At 40.4% G+C, this 22,144-nt stretch overlaps 1 protein-coding gene across 4 annotated transcripts in view; it reads right to left on the bottom strand.

Annotated features, from left to right (window-relative positions):
• Positions 1-21,925, bottom strand: part of ect2 (epithelial cell transforming 2) — a 101,494-nt gene extending 79,569 nt beyond the window's left edge. For 2 of the 4 annotated variants that reach the window (XM_050055016.1, XM_050055014.1), the window contains exons 1-4: positions 21,596-21,925; positions 20,650-20,807; positions 12,336-12,415; positions 2,350-2,442 (exon numbers count right to left, since the gene is read on the bottom strand). In XM_050055016.1, coding sequence (XP_049910973.1) covers positions 2,350-2,442; positions 12,336-12,415; positions 20,650-20,782 — 306 coding nt within the window. In that variant the 5' untranslated portion in view covers positions 20,783-20,807; positions 21,596-21,925. The remainder of the gene's footprint in view (positions 1-2,349; positions 2,443-12,335; positions 12,416-20,649; positions 20,808-21,595) is intronic. The other 2 variants (XM_050055017.1, XM_050055015.1) reach the window with 1 other exon arrangement.
• Positions 21,926-22,144: the final 219 nt, after the last annotated feature.

Raw genomic sequence — 22,144 nt, 5'->3', positions numbered from 1 at the left:
TCATTTATAAAAAGATAAATCACTTTTCTATAATACATCAATGATATTTCAATGGAATAAATTACTTACTGACTTATTCATACTTCAAAAACAGCATCAATAAGTGATTAACATAGGGGGGATCAAAATAAAATAAATAAATAAAATAAGAATCAACCAGCCACCCTCCTCCCCTGACAAGTCCCTTCATAAGTAAAGAACAGTCCCTGAAGTGCGGTGAGGTTTGTGGGTCGTGAACGGCTCGTTTCTCCTCAGACACATCACATACCTGTGTTCCGCTGGCTCGGCTGTCCAGGTACTTCTGGGCAGTCATGACACCAACGAAAGAGGAAATTATTGGAGCCGACTTCTCCGTCGTGATAAGCCTATGGCCGCCGTATTTGACAGGAATACATTACTGTCTGTGTCTGTGACCCCCGTTCAACCCACAACCGATGGGATTCGCCTTTCGTTTCTGCTGCTGGTTGAAATCTGTAGGCTGCTCGCACAGCGTGCTGAATGATTTAAGCCTATTTTGCTCGCTCAAAACTATTTTTAGTCGCAAATGCAAGTGTTGTGACGGGCGGATCACCACACTGCCGACATTTTACTCCGCCTGTCACGGCACGCTGTTTGATTGCGTTATCAAAACACGCCACTATTATTCGGCCTTGCTTTTAACTTATTCCACCGAATACCGAATGTGTGTTTTTTTGCAATATTCGGCCGAATATATTCGGTTACCGAATATTCGGTGCATCCCTAGTCTACAGCCATGCTAGCTGTCACAGTAAGGTTGTCAGATTTGATACCATCATGCTTTTGCAGGGAGACCAAAATCTCACCAACCATATCTGGCAACCTGCGCTTTAGCTGGAGATGCTGCATAAACGTCCTGGCAAGTAGAATAAATTGTGACCACAAAAAACATATCCTGACTCTGGCTCTGTAAAGACATGAGGTTATTTTCAATCTTCTCATCTCACTCTCAGAGGGAAAGCTAATTTACATATTTCACAAAATGCTGAACCCTTTAACAGAAGAGGACACTCAAAATCAAAGCTTCAGGTGCATTGCTAATGGTGACAGACTCAGACCTATCTCATAAAATCTTTTGTAAAAACCTTAGACTTTATATGAGGATGGACAACATCACAGCTCCCCAGAGGTGAAACCAAAACATCTGGATCACCCCTGCTGGCAGGCTGGAGTATAGGGCTGTGTCCGAAATCACTCCCTACTCACTAAATAGTGCACTAAATAGTCATAAAGCCCACCCCCTCTATGTTAGCCAATGGGACATGAGCTAAACTAAAAACTAGGGTTGCAACAATATGGTATTCACGGTATGATAGCGGTCTCAGAATATATTGGGGTTTCACGGTATCACAGTATTATTATTAGTCAGAATGACTTTTAAAAAAACAGAGGGATTATTTTATGTAAAACAAATGTTTTATTACTTTAATTAAAACCTGAAACTGTTTTTAAATGAAGCTATGTTTAAAAAGTTTTCTTTTTGACAGTAACTAAAATAACGAGGAGATTCTCTGTCCCATTGCATTTTTTTTTTTTTTTACAATATCCTTGATAAGCAAATGTACACGTTACGATAACCATTAACTTTCATATTACAGTATACCATAAAACCGGCAACCCAACTAACAAACTCTAAATACATGTCAAATTAAATTTTTCCCAATGATGGTTTCTGTCATTTCAAGTAGTTCTGATGGCACTGCTGTATTTTCAAATGTTCGTTTTTCTGATAGGAATGGCTTTAATTAGTTATTTGATATCATAGGAATGGGGTTTGACATCCTGATTGACAGCTATGTGTGCCAATCGGTGTGCTCGCAATCAGTGGCGCTTATCGCAACAGGTCGGACAGGTGTACAGGCAAGAATGTGACATCACCAGAGATCACTACAGTGCAGAATCTAAGCTCAAAGTTAAGGCACCAGCGCAAGACCGTATCCAGGATATTTTGGGTTTGTTATTGTACGGTGGGGGTCTATACATACAGTCTATTGTGCAAACAAATTTTCACAGGACTGCCTGCAACTGTAACAGCTGGAACTTGCCCATTTTCAAATGCCATAAAGCTTAGAAGAAAGCCTTTTAAATAAATTATATATGACTCCTCAGCCTAGAAGCGTAATTTGACATTTGAGTGCCAACCTCTGTTAAAGAGCGATCCAGATAAAATTACTTTTAAATATTCACCCACAAATCAGTTCACCATCAGTGAATTGGCCATGCAAAGCGATTGAGCGAGTACCCAGTGTGATTTGAGACTCATGCAGCACTTCCCCCAGTTCCCATCAAAGTGTCAGACAGTCACACACAGAGGCAGACACTGTACTGTACCATATTGACTATAGATTTTATCATCATTTTCTCCTCGGCACCCGCCTCGCCTTCTCTTATCTTTACCACCGGTACCTCCATTACTCTGATGGCCTGTAAAAACCAACCAGCAGGAAGTGGATGTCAAACACTGGCATTTGAAAGGAGGAGAGCAGAACAAGTAAAAAAGAGGGGACGGACAGAAGGTTGAGACAGAGAGCGAGAAACATAAGGGTAAAAGAGATAGCCTGGGACAAATTCATACAAATTAACCCCACACGAGGACAAAATAGAATGGTCGGGTTTAGGGATTCAGGAAGGAGGAGGCAAGGAGGAGATGGGGCGGGGTCCGTGTCCTTGCAAGTCTAAAGACAGTGACTTCAAACAAATATCAAGCTTCACAGGGGGTAGGCTGGGGAGGGGAAGAAATTTCTGCTAAGAATTAATATAAAAAGTTCAAAGCCCTCGGGAGGGAGGAGGAGAGGAGAGAAAGACGAGGACAGAAAGGGAAGGGGACGTGAAGAAATGGTGGGGGGGCGTCTTTTTCTGTGGGTTGCATGAGCGATGGCGGCGGGCGGTCAGGCAGGCAATCGGGAGAGCTCTGATGGAGCTGTCGGCAGATGTCTTTGGATGTGGCTGCGCTGCAGATTGGCAGGGAGAATAGATGATTTAAGCAGGAAGCCTTCAGAAGTGACAGGGCTCAGGAGACCTGGGAAGGAAGTCATTCTCACAGCACTTAGTCTGCCGCCACGCCTCCAAATCACCTTCACATGGCACTACTCAAAGACACAAAACTATGCTGCTTACTGGAGCTGAGACAAACACACACTGATAGACACATAAATATCCCCATGAAAGTACACATTTTGACTGGATGTTATACTGTATGTTTCAACAACCTGACCAGGTGTATTTCTGTTTTGTTTAAATAAAATATAATATTAACCTAGGATTATTTTGGCTCTGTAGTAAGTCCTAACTTGCAATGTTTCGGTCTGCTCACATGGCAAAAAATGCAGGAAAAAAACTTGCTAGGATTTTGACTCATATTTATCATGTGATGAGCTAAAATATGATGACAATTGTAAAAGATTCATGGTGGAGTCTTTTGTCAATCAAAATCCAATCTTCCTAGATCTATGCAACGATTTTGAACTTTTGAGACCAAAGACAGCCTTCATCAAAAAAAATTTAGGACCAAAACCATTCCATGTGACTATTGCTACAACTTATGTCTACACATGAACCAATCAGAATAAGACCTGCAGTGAAGTCTTTTTCACTGTTTTATTTCGAAAAATAAAAAATATATTTACCCCTTTGCATATATGTATTTGCATATACATATATGCAAATTTTTACCCCTTACACAGCTTTTTGCGGGTTACATGCAGGACTACTCTGCACTAGTGAGCAAGCACAGAACTATAATAACATGCTCAAACTACAGCCCTGATCAGGCCTAAAATCAGATTTGGGCCCATCTCGATTAAAAACCCAAATTTCCCCCTACCATTATATTAAGGGGTGATAACGATAATTATTGATAATTTTTTTATAACCTATTTAAGATAAAAAAAAATTCAACACATTTATTTTAAACTCAATAGCTTTCTTCTGATTTCAATCACAGTCATCAGTCAAGGCACACGGAGAAAAATGTAATGTCAACACAACCATTAGAAAACACTCAAATAAATGAACATACACAAGATGGTATAAAAACTACTATTCGACTATTTCCTTGCTATCTGCACTCATTCTTGCAACTCACTCCATGCTGTGTTGTGTTTAGTATTGCCAGTTTCAAGGATTCAAGGAAGTTTATTGTCACTACCGGAACATGTTGGTACATGAAGGCAACTAAAATTGTACTCAGGTCTCGGTGAGGGAAACAAAGATAAAAGAAACAATAAAACACTAGAGTAGAGAAGGAAAAAAAACTACGGCACTAAAAATAGAGAGAAACAAGCAACCAGGACCAGCAACCAAAATTACTTTACAAATACATTATATTTACTGCCCTTGAACTCTACCAAACCAACTAGCCGACCAAAAACGTGGAGAGAATAAATGAATGAATGAAAATGAAAGTAAAGAAGTTGCATAAAACGAGCCATTTTACTTTCACTGTAACAGTACTGGTATGCTGAACAAGATCAGAATGATGAATACACATTTCACACAGAATCTGAATCTGCACACTGCCTTTGAATCTTCCCCCTCTTGAAGTTGAATCTTTTAATCCTCTTTCTTTCTACATATCTGTATTGTATTCTTTCCATATTTCACCCACTTGTTAGTGAAATAGTTAAAGAACCTCCAATAATCGCGCAATTTAAATGTGAAAAGTCTCATTGAGTCTCACCTGTGTGTATGCGGAGAAAGAGAGGGGTGGAGGGAGGGGAGCTGTGGAAACATCCTGCAGCCTGACATATTATCATGCGTTTAAATAACTTATTAGATGGATATATATAGAGAAAGGTGACGTTTAGAGAGCAAGCCCAAATAAGCAACTCCACTTTAGAACCAAGCCCAATAAACCCCAACCGGAGACTACCAATATTTGTAAGTGACTTTACAAAAAAACAAGCCCAAAGTCGCGGCTAATAGGCGGACCTGAACACAACTTGTGTTCACACGAGGATGGCGCAACCAAACCTGACGTTGTTAGCTGTTTGCGTGACACAGTTGCTAGGTTACCAGGGAGCAAGTGAGTGTGGTCATGCAACCAACCTTGTACAGCCCAACTCCGAGGGTAACTCGCGTGGCTTTCGTTGTGTTTTTTCCCCGACATGTTCCCCGACGTGTTTATCGCAAGACAATATGTTATCATTTTATCACCCACCACTATCTGTACATATGTTATTTTAAGAATCCTCATAAATCACTGACCACCAGTCTCTGTGTTGTTAAATACTTAAATAATTAAAACAGTCCAATGTTAATAGACAGTAGACTACACATAGTTTATGATACAGTTAAAATGGCAAAAAAAATGTGAATAATTGCAGTGCAGGACAATTTAAGGTGTGCCCTAAGGCTGTGCAATTAATTGTCTGGTGATCGCAATTATGATTTTGAGGTCAAACGATTTCAAAATTAATGAAATCAAGGGTAAACGATTTTTGGTCACGGACGCCTGGAGATGTTATTTTGTCTTCTACGGAAGCCGCGCATGCGCAATACCGCCCCCTCCCGTCCTCTCTCTATTCACTCCACGAGCCAGTCAAGTTGGATAACTACAAATAATGCGAGGGGCAGGTGATCGCAGGAGATTTCAAAAACAGCGTGCGGAAAATGGGAGAGCGAGACAGGTTAGTCGGCGTGTGTGCGTGTGTGTGCGCGTGCGCATCGGGGTCAAACTCCACTGTGCGCGATACAGAGAGCAGAGGAGAATTGTAAACGCGTGACCATGTCGAGACAGAAATGACATGCCGTCATGCAAACAGTATAAGTCATCACGTGCGCCGCATAATCGTTTGCATAATCGTGATTTCAATTTTGACCAAAATAATCGTGATTATGATTTCTTCCATAATCGAGCAGCCCTACTGTTCCCCTAAATTTTCTGCTTGTACTCCTAAATTTTCAGTTAGGGGCTACAGTGCTCCTACTAAAAAAAGTTAGTCTGGAGTAGAGGCTGACATTTTTTCGGGAATCCCACAGGTCACGTGATTCCTGTGGGATTCCCATGGAATGGGATTGGGACAGGATGGGAAAAAAAGTCAACGGGAGCGGGCGGGAATAGTCAAGTTTTTATATAGTAGTTGAAACTAGCTCCACCTCCAGCAACAACAGTAAAATGCTGCTCTAACACTGATGCTTCAATATTAATAATCTAATGATGTCATATATAATAATATCAGTCAGAGGAACCAAACACTACTTTTACTGCAATACTTTAACTACATTTTTCTCTCTCAGAACTGGTTCTTATGACGTGTTGTCTGACCACATCAGAAATCAAATGTGTTTATCATTCTGAACAGCTTCAAGGTGGAGTGAATGTAAAAATAATTAGGCAATAAACATCAAAACACAACATTAGATGTCATATTTGGGTTTATATTCAACTAAGGTAGGCACTGTATGATCCATGTACTGTATTTTTTTTTTTACTGGAACTGAAACACAACACGGGAGCGGGATGGGACAGGAGTCATTCTTGTGGGATTGGGACGGGACAGGATTTTTTTTTTTTTTTTTTCTTCCATGGGATTGAGACGGGATGGGATTATTTTTGTGGGAGTGGGATGGGACAGGATTGAAAATCCACCCCTGTCACCCTCTAGTCTGGAACCCTGGAAGTCATTTAAGCTTACCTTTCCTATAGAGCAGGTCTATACCTTGTCATTTTATTAAACAAACTAAATAACCTTATGTTATTTATCTTATTTACATGACAGCATGTCGTTTCTGTCTCTACATGGTCACACGTTTACAATTCTCCTCTGCTCTCTGTATCGTGCACAGCAGAGTTCTGCCTCGATGCATGCGCATGCACACACACAAGGGCATTAACGACTCTGATTTTTTTCAGGTCGACTTATCTGTCAATAAAGTCGAGTAGAGAAGTCATTTGATGACGTCATCACATTGGCACGGCGGAGGAAAGTGAAGTATCTCCACACATTTGATGTGTGTGTCTGTCAAGGCCCGAACATACTCGGGCGGAACGTACGCGGAACGGACTCTGCGGAGGTCCGCACGGACTCATAGCGGACGTCCGCAAGCCCTGTGCGCGCAAAGCTAGATTGTACGACCGTGCGGCCTCTGCTCCGCGCACCAGTGACTGCTCGGCATGTATTTTTCACATCGCTGGGATTTTTCATGGACATTTTTACAGGAAACTACAATGCAGAAATGCACTCGACTATGAAAGCCCGAATGACTGCGGACTTTACTCGCGGAGTCTGCTCCGCTTATAGTACGCCGTCAAGGATAAAGTATCAGCGTAATCAGAGGCAGCAATTGCATTCCGTACACAAGCACACAGAGAGAGAGGGGGAAAAAACGCACGACTTGTCGACTCCTCCCGGGGTGTGTCGACTTGTGCCACTGACGTGGCCTAACACACACACACACACACACACACACACAGGTGAGCATACTCCCACCAGTGAACAGAGAGCGTGCTCCTGACATTTATGCACATTTATCCATTTCATTGGAGAAAAAAAAAACAATGCTAAATTGGTGATACCTGACCCAATTCAAGCCTGGGGAAAATAATGAGAAATTACAGCCCTGCCCAGACCGAACCCAGCAGGTTGGGTCCGGCCCAATCGGGCTCAGTCAGAGAATCAGAGCTCTAACTCAAACTCACTTTGCAAAAGTAGTATTTCATGTAGTCCTCTTTTTTCACCAGCCACTCATCACACAATTGGACATGCCTCAAAATTATCATCACTGAACTGGGAAATGTACACAGTATTTCGTGTCCTTCAGTAAATTCAATGGTCACATCTATGAGACAGACAGACTGTAAAGGACTCTGCAAATTGATCAGCATTCTCTGTTTGTGTCGTTTGACAAGGGGATATCTCTCCTGAAAAGAGGGAAGGCAACAAGAGTGGACGTGACAGAGTGCAGATTCTGCTTTATTCAGTCTGTCCCTTCCTGCAAGGCAGCTAACACCAGCTAGCCTGTCCTCAGAGGTCGACTGGTATCATGTCAAAACAAAGGCTTGAGAATAGAATTAATGTGCGGACTTCTCTGCTCCGTCTGCTGAAATCCATTATCAAACTGGACGTCTGTGAGAGTCCATAGATGTATGCGATTAGTGTTTATTTTGAATATGCATGCAGAAGAAGCTCCAACTGCCTTTAAACTGAGACTTAAATACCAGTTTGTACACCAAGGCAAGAATAGGTCTCCTCTCCATATGTGAGTATGTAAAAAGGTGCAAATAAGTGCACACTGACGTGCAATATAAAATCAATGTTCTTAATCTGTAATTTGCAATTTTGTAAATAGGCTTCTACTTTTATGTGAACTTAAAGTGCAGAGAAAGAAACAGTTCACAAATACTGAACAAAATGCTACACAATAGTGTATCAATATGATAACAATGACATTAAGTACTGGGATTTTTTCTTTTGTCCCCTCCAGCTAGTCCTTTGACGTATTGTATTACATAGAGAGACTACAGTTTGAGGAAGAGAAACTAAGCTGCACCTTGGTCTCACTTGGCCTTGCGGACTTAAACAACAGAGGGAACATTACTCCCAGAGCAGCAATAGTTTCAAAAGCAAGGACAGTTTTTGGGACAGATGCAGGAAATGACTCAAGAGCAGCAAAGGCTGTTTGACCAAAGCTGTGTTCTGAATCACAAGTACAAAAAAATACAGACAGTGTAATTTACAAATCTAACATGTTGGTACTACAGAACCAAAGATTCTACCCTCATTTTCACCAGTTCAAATGAAAAACATTGACAACGTCAGCTTATATTAGCTGTCACTAGTTCTGTTTTCTGGCAAAAGCCTTCTCTGGAGCCAGTGTCTGTGCTCAACCAAAGGTTTCTTTATAAAGGAAGAAGCTCCGTTCTAAAACACCACTGTGCAATCGCAAACAAGTCCAATAGAACGACCACCTTCGCTCTAGCGATGCGACGAAACAGGAAGAGTTGAATTTCAGGAGTCACATTCTCCCAATTAAACTTCCATTCATACAATATAAGCTTATAAACTTACTGGTTTTGAACCAGTATTTGTATCAAGAAGGCTAACTTGTGAGAAGTAAGCACAAAAATCTCCACTGACAGGCAGGGTGTGTGCGAGTGAGGGACAGAGAGAGCCAACACTCCAACATGCATCTTGAATGAGCAGTGCCGCTAGCTCCCACCAGGCACAGGTGATACGCAGAGCCGTAAACTGAAAAGTAGAAAAATTAACCTGTAGACTGGCACACATACCTGGTCAAAAATATTGTCAGAGTTTAAACGATTAACGGTTAACTCTCCTCCTGCTCCTGCTCCTGCTCCTGCTCCTGCTCCTGTTCCTCCTCCTCCTCCTCCTCCAATCCTACTTCCCATGCGTGACAAATCACCAAAGTTTGCACAAAGATCCAGTCCTATGCCAGATTTTCTCAGCTGCAAATACAAGTCAATAGTCCTGATGGTAGCACTACAGCAAGCGTCTAAAGTAAAAAACTTTGAAAATTCATTAGAAGTCCATCACTCTTGTTTTATTCAAAAACTGTAAAACTTCTTAAACTTACCTCCTCCCGCAATTTTTACTCAGTTGACACCAAACTTGCTACAGAGCATCCTCAGATTTGGCAAATATCAGAATTTTATATCAAAAACTGAATTTTTGACAGCATTTTGAATTCTGTCCTTGTGTGAACCGTTGCTGTCAATGGGAATAGAGCATCTTTACACATCAGTTTTTCACTTATGGAGTAAATCAATCATTGTTAAAAACAATACATCTAACAACATCTTCATGCTGTCTAGATGCAAGATGTGTATTTTCAGATTTTTGTCTTGATAACTGAATTTATGACAGGAAGCTATAGCATACCAATATTAGCAACATACACATGATTGCGAAGCCACAGTTGTGAGCCTTTGGCCCCTGTTAACAGAAAGCTAAACTATTAGCAACATTTTCTCTCAGTCTCTGAAAACACTTTGCCAATAAGTCTATTAAAACAATCCATTCACATTTTTAAGAAAGCTAATCTGAAGAGTATGTGTGTGTGTGTGAATGTATGTATGTATGTATGTGTACTTGTATGTTTGTGTGTATATGTATATATGTACCTACAGTATGTATGTGTATACGTATACATATGCGTGTGTGTGTGTGTGTGTGTGTGTGTGTGCATATATAAATAAGAAAAGAGTAATGTAAAAGGAAGAGGGAGATAAATAACTATTATTAATATTTTATGGAGAAGGGGCAGGATTAAATAAGTTGTACTTCTTCCCACCCCTTTTCGGACATGTAAGTGAAATTATTGAGCTGTTTTCTTTTTCTAAAATTGTCTTGATTGTCCATTTTTGTATTATTTTTTCTGTTTTAGTTGTTCATATATACGTTATATATCATTTGCATGTTCGGAATAAAAATCACTATTACTAAATCACTACTAATCTTAAATCTGCTAATACCAACTAATTTAGCGTCATTATTATATTTCTAATCTTTTGTCACTTTTAACTTACATCTTTCAAAGGCATCTGCGTATTGTGAACATAACAGAGCACAATACCAATTCAAATTGTCATTTCTAATAACGACAAGCAAAATTTATGTTCACTCCTTATTTACACAAGTACTATGAGCAGTCAGAAGCAGTTGTTCATTTTGTCAGAACCTACGAAAAGCTCAGAGCTACTAACATATTGATGAATGCCAAAATACACATAAATTTCCTTCAGCGAACAGTTAACACACAAATATGTTCTGCTCACGTTCCATGAATGAGACCCTATGTGTCCAACTAATCAGTTTTCACATTTTCATTATTGTTTAATGTATTTGTTTCGTCTAAAAAATGTAGAAGACAACGAAAAATGCCCATCACAAGTTTCCAGAGCCCAAGGCCAAAATGCTTAATTTGTCTTGCAACAGTAACAGCAAAGTGAAAAATATTAACAAAATAATAAGTGTTATTTTTATTGACCAATCATTCATTGCAGCTAGTTTAAATGTTATTACTTTCAGTGTTTCACATGTCATGTGCTGATACATTTAAATGGCAGAAATGATTGCCATACCTAGTAGCAGTAAGTTACATGCTATGTACTGCAATATCATATACGTGCAACCAATATCGATGATGACATGAACAGGAAAAGTCACCCCCTTCTCCACAAGTATGCAACCTGTTTTTATTTGTATTTCATTAGAGTCTAAACTGACATCCATGAGGGACTTCCGTATCCCATTTCATGCCGATTCAGGTGTATTTACCTCATGAGACAACAGCAGGGGCAAACCATCATTTTTTCACAGTTTGAACTAGGGCTGCACGGTATATGCGGTAGACGGTAGAAATGATATAAATTTGGCCCACGGTAGAGATTTGCGCTCTACCGTCCTATCGTCGATGACGTCATCGCACCTGGCTCAGTGTGAAAATGGCTGCGAGCACAGAGACAGCGGAGCAAGAGGAGCTGGTTCACGTCCGTGATTTAGCGTAGTACGTGCAACATGTGTTGCTGGAGAACTTGTGAGTGAGTGAATTAATGTCTTATGAACAGCCCCAGACTTCTCAGACTCTTTTAGTGACTTACCGCTCAGAGGGAACTCATTCAGTGTCTCCTCTGGCAGCAGCACAGCGTCTCTCCCTCTCCTCTCTCGCCGTGCGCACACGGGAGCTGGTTTTCGGCAAGAGAGTTTGTCATAAACCTTTGGTAATGTAAACCTATGTGACGCTAGGGGCTCCACAAAAAACTCCATATGTGAATGTGTGATAGTTGTGGTATCATAGCAGCCTGTCACAGGTTACAGCGTGATGATTAGAGGAGAAATGGCAGAGCATAAAAGTTCAGGTGGAAAAAACACAACTCAGTCATTTAGGATTTTGCTAAAAGAAGGAAATTACCTTTTGATATAGATCCCAGGGGACATTTTGCACCATAGAGTACTGGGTTTTAATTTTGAGATCTGCATTCTGTACAATAAATGCTCTAAAAAATACATTATTCTTTGCTTTTGTTGTTGTTGTTTTTTTTTTATCAATTTAGCTTTGCTAAGGGACTACAAAACCCATTCAGAAACACTTCTATTATAACTTTTACACTTAAATTTATACCGCGATATATACCATTACCGTGAAGGGATTCGATTTATACCGTGATATAAATTTTAGGTCATACCGCCCAGCCCTAGTTTGAACCCAGAAGCATCAATATCAACCTTCAGAACAGAGTTTCTATGTCCTACTTATCAAACAGAGAACAGCAGTGATGTTGACACGCTCAGATCGTGAAGGCCTGCCACCTTAATAGAGGCCAGTGGACCTTCAGGATTAATAGAGGAATGATATACCTGCAGTGCTTTGACCAGCGCTTCAATTCTGCCAGCTTCTCCCACCAGAACAACCCTTGTCTCCACTTTTGGCAGCATATCTAAGAGAAATGAAGAGCAACAGAGAGACAGAGTGAACAAGGAAGAAAAGGGTACGAGACATACAAAAAACTGGAAGACGGATTAAGGAAGAGGTTATCTCTAGGAGGTGATGAAGGTTTTCCTACATTTTGACTTACAGCAAAAGTTTACAGCCACAAATTTGCAATACATGCATCACTGATTAAGAGGAAGAAGGAGAACAGCTGCATAGAAATTGCATAGAGGATTCATCTACAAGTATTGTATGAAGCCAACATATGTTCCCTTGAGTGGAACTTAAGAACTCACTTTAATTCTCACATAAAAAGGACATGGCTCCTCATTGTATTTTTAATCCATTTTGACTCAATATAATTAGCTTTATGAAATGAATGCAACAAAAAACAAACAAAAAAACCTGCCCTGAAATTAGCTTTTAAAAGAAAAGGTATCACTTTTAATGTGGATGTCCACTCAGCGTTGATAGGAAACTTGGTCGCTCAAAGCAATAAATTCCTCAATGTGTGCCATATTGACCAAGAACTGAGTTTGCAGCGGCAAAATGACATGAAAGTTACATTATCAGAAATTTGAAAGGTGAAATTATGACCACTTCATACTGAATGTTTTTTTCCTGTCTCCTGTGAGACGTGAAATTTGACATATGAAATTATGACAACTTAAAACTGAATGTTTTATACACTATTTGTTCACTACACAACTATAACACAACTGTAGCCAAATCTAATGGCACAGTTTGCTAAGGGGTCAATCAGTCTCATAATGAATGAACTCACGCAGGGTTTTTCACAAATGCACATGGTCTGGCAGTTGTATTTCGGACTCACTAATGCACACTATCTGTTTCGCAAATGCACACACTCTGGTTCACAAATATAATATGAGGCACACTTGTAATATAAATTCACAGATCATGCAAATCGCTGAATGTGCATTTACAAACTGCTTCTCATTTGTGAACCTCTCTACATTTGTGAGAGAAATCTGTGTGGTGAATTTTGAGACTCCCCTGACGTCGCAGGCCAACGAACATCACCACTGGCTGATAAATCTGTCAATCAAATTTATTTGACAGATTCATCAGTTAATCAGGTGTGTTCGCTTTCAGCCAATTGTATGGCTCCTTACATTTTCTCCACACTTTTAAACCAATCGCAGAGCTACTGAGCTACTGTTTGGAGTATTCAAACAAGACGCGCTAGACTGAACACATTTATCTTATTATCCCCTCGTTGTAAATCATGCAATGTTATGAGTTTTTATCTCTGGTGGAATTCACTTACATTTTAGTTAGGGCTGCACGGTATATGCGGTAGACGGTAGAAATGATATAAATTTGGCCCACGGTAGAGATTTGCGCTCTACCGTCCTATCGTCGATGACGTCATCGCACCTGGCTCAGTGTGAAAATGGCTGTGAGCACAGAGACAGCGGAGCAAGAGGAGCTGGTTCACGTCCGTGATTTAGCGTAGTACGTGCAACATGTGTTGCTGGAGAACTTGTGAGTGAGTGAGTTAATGTCTTATGAACAGCCCCGGACTTTTCAGACTCTTTTAGTGACTTACCGCTCAGAGGGAACTCATTTAGTGTCTCCTCTGGCAGCAGCACAGCGTCTCTCCCTCTCCTCTCTCGCCGTGCGCACACGGGAGTTGGTTTTCGGCAAGAGAGTTTGTCATAAACCTTTGGTAATGTAAACCTATGTGACGCTAGGGGCTCCACAAAAAACTCCATATGTGAATGTGTGATAGTTGTGGTATCATAGCAGCCTGTCACAGGTTACAGCGTGATGATTAGAGGAGAAATGGCAGAGCATAAAGGTCCAGGTGGAAAAAACACAACTCAGTCATTTAGGATTTTGCTAAAAGAAGGAAATTACCTTTTGATATAGATCCCAGGGGACATTTTGCACCATAGAGTACTGGGTTTTAATTTTGAGTTTTGAGATCTGCATTCTGCACAATAAATGCTCTAAAAAATACATTATATCTTTGCTTTTGTTGTTGTTGTTTTTTTTTTATCAATTTAGCTTTGCTAAGGGACTACAAAACCCATTCAGAAACACTTCTATTATAACTTTTACACTTAAATTTATACCGCGATATATACCATTACCGTGAAGGGATTCGATTTATACCGTGATATAAATTTTAGGTCATACCGCCCAGCCCTAATTTTAGTGTACCATCAGCTTATTAATAGCATTTTAACCAAAACAAAGAAAAGCGTAAAATTTCCAGAAAGGTAAGTGTCACTTTAACTGCATGCCAAATTAATCAGAGCGCACAAGGCCTAATTGCCTCCAAAGTTAACTTGAGCACCTGCTGGAGAGCAATGTAGCATCTGAAAAGTTGTTTTTTTTTTCTGCAGAGCCTGGTGCAGTGCTCACTCCACATAAAATGCACTGGGGCTACATTACATCTCTTCCAGCAGAGAACACTGAGGGCAAAACAGCATCACCAATAAGTTCTAACAGTATATTCTCTGGTCTAGCTCAGCTTAAAGCATAAAGATACTGAATCCGTCACCAAGTTAGTGTGTTGTTGCAAACAATGTGGGTTTCGTTAATCATTGGCAAACTTTCTGGGGAAAACCTGGTCTTATTAGGAGAGATGGCATTCATCTTACTTTGGATGGAGCTGCTCTCATATCTTCGGAACCTGGCCAAGTTTATTAGTAATTCAAAACCCTGACAACCCAGAGTTGAGACCAGGACTCAGAGTCGCAGTCCTACACGCTTCTCTAAGCTTCTAGTGCAGTTACCCACCCATAGTTTTATACAAACGGTGTCTGTCCCCCGACTACCTAAATTATCTAAATCTAAACAAAGAGGAGTTGTGCATAACAACCTCATAAAAATTAAAACCTCTTCTGTGACAGAAAGACAAAACAGGAGAATTAAATGCAGATTGTTAAATATCAGGTCTCTATCATCGAAAGCAGTGTTTGTAAACGATTTAATATTTGTTAATCATATTGATTTACTCAGCCTTACTGAAACCTGGCTGTGTCAAGACGAATATGTCAGTCTAAATGAATCCACTCTTCCCAGTCATAACAATACCCACATTCCTCGAGGTAGCGGCCGAGGAGGGGGAGTTGCAGCCATTTTTAACTCTAGTCTGTTAATCAGCCTTAAACCTAAACTAGATTATAATTCATTTGAAAGCCTTGTTCTTAGTCTTTTACATCAGACCTGGAAAACCTTGCAGCCACTTCTATTTGTTAGAGTGTACCGTGCTCCTGGCCCGTATTCTGAATTTGTATCTGAATTCTCAGAGTTTTTATCCAGTTTAGTTCTTAAATCAGATAAAGTTATTATTGTAGGTGATTTTAACATTCATGTTGACGTGGATAATGACTCCCTGGCTACCGCGTTTATCTCATTATTAGACTCCACTGGCTTCAGTCAGAGTGTACATGAACCCACTCACTGTTTTAACCATACCCTCGATCTAGTTCTGACGTATGGAATTGAAATTGATAACCTAACAGTCTTTCCATAGAATCCCTCGCTATCGGATCATTTGATTATTTTGATTTCTTTTTACTCGATTACACGCCACTCAGCAACAGTTACTATACTAGATGTTTATCAGATAGTGCTGTCGCAAAATTTAAGGAAATTATTCCTTCGTCGTTGAATTTAATACCATGTCCTTCAGCAACAGAGGTTTCCCGTACCGACTTTAAACTCTCCCGAATTGATCATCTTGTCCATAGTGCCGTCAGCTCGCTGCGAACAACACTCGACTCCGTAGCACCTCTTAAAAAGAAGTTAACAAAGCAAAGAAAGTTTGCTCCTTGGTATAACTCTCAAATCCATAAGTTAAAACAAATATCGGGAAAATCTGAAAGGAATTGGCGATTAACCAAACTGGAAGAACCTCGTTTAGTCTGGGCAGACAGTCTCAAAACGTGTAAGAGGGGCCTCCACAATGCCAGAGCAAACTATTACTCAGCTTTAATAGAAGAAAATAAGAACAACCCCAGGTTTCTTTTCAGCACTGTAGCCAGGCTGACTGAGAGTCACAGCTCTATTGAGCCTTGTATTCCTTTAGCCCTTTGCAGTAATGATTTTATGAGCTTTTTTAATGACAAAACTTTAACTATTAGAGGCAAAATTCATGACCTCCTGTCCTCACATAGTACCTATCTGCCATCAAACACAGCTGTAAGACCTAATATATATTTAGATTGCTTCTCCCCGATTTCTCCTCAACAATTGACCGCAGTGATCTTCATCTAAATCAACAACACCCCATCCCAACTAGGCTACTTAAGGAGGTCTTACCTTAAGTTAACACTCACTTATTAGACATGATCAATATATTAACATGCTATGTACCACAGTCTTTTAAGGTAGCTGTAATTAAACCTCTCCTAAAAAAGCCCACCCTGGATCCAGAGGTATTAGCCAACTATAGACCAATATCTAATCTTCCCTTTCTTTCAAAGATCCTTGAGACAGTAGTCGCAGACCAGCTGTGTGATTTTCTCCATGATAATAAGTTATTTGAAGAATTTCAGTCAGGATTTAGAGTGCATCATAGCACTAGTTAAAATTACAAATGATCTTTTGATTGCTTCAGACAAAGGACTCATCTCTGTACTTGTTTTATTAGATCTTAGTGCGGCATTTGACACAACTGACCATCAAATTCTGCTACAGAGACTGGAGCATTTAATTGGCCTAAAAGTTTCTGCACTAAGCTGGTTTAAATCGTATTTATCTGATCGTTTTCAGTTTGTTCATGTTCATGATGAATCATTCTTACGTACTAAAGTTTGTTTTGGAGTTCCACAAGGTTCTGTGCTCGGACCAATCCTATTCACTCTATATGCTTCCTTTAGGTAACATCATTAGAAATCACTCTGTAAATTTCCATTGTTATGTGGATGATACAAATATCGATAAAGCCAGAAGAAACTAATCAATTAATTAAACTTCATAATTGCCTTAAAGACATAAAAACCTGGATGNTATAAATTTCCATTGTTATGCGGATGATACTCAGTTGTATTTATCGATGAAGCCAGAAGAAAGTAATCAATTAATTAAACTTCATAATTGCCTTAAAGACATAAAAACCTGGATGAGCACCAATTTCCTGATGTTAAATTCAGACAAAACTGAAGTTATTGTTCTTGGCCCCTAACAACTCAGAGACTCTTTATCTGATGATATAGTTTCTCCAGATGGCATTGCTCTGGCCTGTAGCACTACCGTAAGAAACCTCGGAGTAATATTTGACCAAGATTTGTCTTTTAATTCTCATTTAGGGGCGGCAGTAGCTCAGTCCATAGGGACTTGGGTTGGGAACCGGAGGGTCGCCTGTTCAAGTCCCCGTCCGGACCAAAAATGTGGAGCGTGGACTGGTAGCTGGAGAGGTGCCAGTTCACCTCCTGGGCACTGCCGAGGTGCCCCTGAGCAAGGCACCGAACACCCCAACTGCTCGGAGCGCCTGTCATGGGCAGCCCACTCTGACATCTCTCCATTTAGTGCATGTATAGGTCCAGTTTGTGCATGTGTGTGTTCGGACCTGTGTGTAATTGACAACAGAGTGTAAAATTGAATTTCCCCTCGGGGATTAATAAAGTATATAAAATTAAATTAAATTAAAATTAAAAATTTAAAACAAATCTCACAGACTGCATTTTTTCATCTGCATAATATTGCGAAAATTAGGCCCGTCCTGACCCAAAAAGATGCAAAAAATTGGTCCACGCTTTTGTTATCTCTAGGCTGGATTACTGTAACTCCCTATTATCAGGTAGCTCTAATAAGTCTTTAAAAACTCTCCAGCTAATTCAGAATGCAGTGGCACATGTACAAACAGGAACTAAGAAAAGAGATCATATTTCTCCTGTTTTAGCTTCTCTGCACTGGCTCCCTGTAAAATCCAGAACTGAATTTAAAATCCGACTGTTAACTTATAAAGCTCTAAATGGTCAGGCTCCGTCATATCTTAGAGAGCTCATAGTGCCATATTATCCCACCAGAACACTGCGCTCTGAGAATGCAGGGTTACTTGTGGTCCCTAAAGTCACCAAAAGTAGATCAGGAGCCAGAGCCTTCAGCTATCAGGCTCCTCTCCTGTGGAATCATCTTCCCGTTGCTGTCCGGGAGGCAGACACCGTCTCCACATGTAAGACTAGACTTAAGACTTTCCACTTTGATAAATCTTATAGTTAGGGCTGGCTCAGGCTTGCCTTGTACCAGCCCCTAGTTAGGCTGACTTAGGCCTATTCTGTCGGGGGACCTCCAATAATACACCGCTCTCGCTCGCTCACTCTCTCTCTCTCTCTCACTCTCACTCTCACTCTCTCTCTCTCTCACTCTCTGCATCTTGCTAACTCGGCTTATTCTCCGGAGCCTTTGTGCTCCACTGTCTCGCAGGTTAACTTATATCGCAGCGGTGCCTGGATAGTGTGACGTGTGTGGTTGTGCTGCTGCCGTGGTCCTGCCAGATGCCTCCTGCTGCTGTTATCATTAGGCATACTTCTACTGTTATTATACACATATGATTATTGTCACATATGTATACTATCAGATATTAATATATACTTTCAACGTATTGTACCACAATAGCCGGAATAATAATTATAATATTATTACTTTCATTATTGTTGTTGTAAGCTACTGTCATTACCGTCTGTCCTGCATCTCTCTGTTTTTCCTTATCCGCTGCAAGGGTCCTAAGGACAGAGGGATGTCGTGTGCTGTAAAGCCCTGTTATGCAAACTGTGATTTGTGATATTGGGCTTTATAGATAAATTGAAATTGAAATTGAAAATTGAAATTGTTGTTCACTACCCAAGTCTGATTGTAACACTAGACTACAGACATTATCTTCAATTCAACTTTCAGCTGACTTAAGCAGTTTAGGTAACAGACACTCCACTTTCCTGCTGTTATTTCAGACATGTGAACTAACAATAGACACCAGCCTAATTCATGGATTCACAGTGGTGTGCTGCTGCAGAGTGAATACAGTGAAAACACTGAAAAGGATATTTCCAGTTAAAAAAAAATAATAATAAATAAAATTTAATGATGTTTTTGGCCTGGCAGCCTGCCAGGGGAAACACTGATTTTATCAGACCCCCTCCAAGACAGTCTTGGACCAAAGACTGTATTATGTGTACAAAACATTACACAGCATTAAAATGCTTCTATCAGGAGCTACTTGGTGTAGATCTATTTGTTTCTATTTGGCCGCATATTTCTTTGATCCAGCACCCACTCCATTGGACACAGCTTTGTGTCCTTTTTTTGTTACCCTTTTTTATGTAAGTGAGAACCTGTTCAGCTTTTCCCTGCTTTTTTTTTATGGTATCCTCCCTGTGTATTGCTCTCAATTAGTCTACAGTGTTCTTTGGTGTCCAAGATCAATGACAACTCCCACACAGATGAGAGAGAGAGGCGTGAGTATGTTAACATTGACTGTCACGGACAGTGATGCACACACCCACACGGTCTTCACACAGACCATGCTGGAGCCGTAAGATAAGGGCCCTGCAATAAGTCCTTCATTCAGGTAATAGAGTTCAGCACTGTTTAAACCATTTTAGAGAGGTGTTGACTGATTCAACTTCATGGTCATTTTGGAGGCTGTAGTTTGTGTTTGATGCTATTGTGTAACACCAAGATGTGTTTCTGATATTTTGTCCTTATATATCCATGAGGGTAGACTACAAATAGAGAATAGGCAACAGCATCATGACGCATTGCATTCTGGGTAGTAGCACCCATTCTTTAGGACACGCCTCTTTAACAGAGACAAAAACAAGAATGGACCAGTCAAAGAGCAAGTATAATATTCCCTAACAGAGAAGCTGAACAAGAAAGCAAATTAGCGCTACTTTGCTAAATTTAAGGATGCAAACAGCCCTGATTTGTACAAACTAGTGATGTGGTCAGGTGGTTCGGGTAAGCTTGTTAGAAATATTGCAGGTTTCAGCTGGGTCATAAAAGTGACAAAGCAGTGTTATGAATAAATCATTGTAACTTTCGGAGATGTGCAATAATCCATCTTCAATCTACCCCCCTTGTTTGCCTTTCTGTTAGAGTACTTGCATTATGGGTTGCACTTAAATAAAAAAAATCTGATTTTTACACATTAGAGTATAATCTCTGCTGAAACTGAAGGTGTATGGGTATTTAGAGAGGAGGAGGAGGAGGAGGAGGAGAAGAAGGGACAGAAGAAAAAAATGGTAAGCCATGCAGACTGACCTTCCCCATCTTCACATGCCATGCCCAGAAATACATGGTCCTTGGTGGTTTCGGCGATCCTGGAATCATAGACCGAAGAATCCACGAGCAGACTCCGAGCTGTCCCTAAAGTCACTATGCTGCTGTCAGCCATGGCAGCAACTTATGGAGGCACCAAACTGTCCAAGTTATCAAAAGTTACAGGAAACGAACAGAGTGGGACACAGAGGGAGAACATGGCAAGGCAGAGAGGAGAGAGAAAGTAAAGCAACAAGGAAGAAAATAAGATGGGTGATAACTGTCAAACTAAAGGCAAGAGATACAACTTGGTATGATTTCACACACAAATACTACCCAAGTCTAACAACTGGAGAGAAAGCAACATATTTGTGAACTCTGATAACTTTGATATAACTAGGCAAGGTGAAAAAGAAGTTTATACTGAAACTTTCAATTTGTTTGGTTGTTTACATAACAGCAGCCATACAACAGCATCTAGTGGGCTTCATAAAAATACCTGTCATTGCAAATAAGTTGTGCAAGTGCAGTAAATCTCAGACTGAGATAAACACTCATGGCTAAAACAGAGTACAAGGTACTGTGGTATAAACGTAAAACAAGCAATGAAGGTACACTTTTTCTTATAATTAAATAGTTACACTAATCAGGTTGATACCAAAAGCAATTAACGGCACTTTGAACTCGCTCGTGTTTAAGACATGCTTTGTGTAAAACAATAGGCAAAAAGACTTGCATGATAAGGCCAACCGGGGGAATAACTTTAGGGATAGCCTGTATCCAACTTCATTTTAACGATAGCGAAGTTAACGTTTGCTGCTTTCACCAAGACACACATTTCCTTTGCCTAACGTCACAGAGGCTAACTTAGCTAAGCTAACGTTAAGTGCTTTATATGGTGCGTTTTCAACAGCACAATGAGAACAAAATCAAAGTAAACCAAACTTACCGACTATTTTGGTGGCCGGTACCTTAGATAAAGGAATAAAAGTAAGGGCAGCGAGAGGAGCTAAACTAGCTGTCAGCTAGTTAAATTCAGTAAGCTCTCTGGCTAACTTAGCTAACTTCCGAGCTAGTAAGTCAACAATACAATAAAGAATTCCTGAACATTCCTCGTCGGTCCTGACTCAGAAAATCTGTAACATCTCTACGTTATATCTCAAGTCCGTCGTCAATGCATGCTGCCCTTGTGCGTGAGAAATAGTCCAAATAAACGAAATGTGGTTGCTTTAGTTTGTTGACAGCTAGCTACTTCATAGAAGTCCCGACTAGGTGGCTGCCTGCTGTTAGAGCTCAATTCAAAAAGCAAGGCAAACAACGGTGCGGCGCGCTGATTGGGCAAGAGTGACGAACAGCCAGCGGCTTCCGTTCGGCGAGGTCGCTGATTGGTCCGTTCATTCAAATCACGATGCGCACTGCTGGGATCTTCGGATACTGTCGGGTTTTTTCTACTTTTCGAGACCAGAAAACAACGAGAGTTGATGTCTTTACGTCCCTA

Source organism: Epinephelus moara, chromosome 10 (assembly GCF_006386435.1).
Source record: "Epinephelus moara isolate mb chromosome 10, YSFRI_EMoa_1.0, whole genome shotgun sequence".
NCBI classification, from domain to species: domain Eukaryota; kingdom Metazoa; phylum Chordata; class Actinopteri; order Perciformes; family Serranidae; genus Epinephelus; species Epinephelus moara.
Note: the sequence above shows the minus strand (reverse complement) of the source record. Positions and strands in the feature narration are given on the sequence as shown.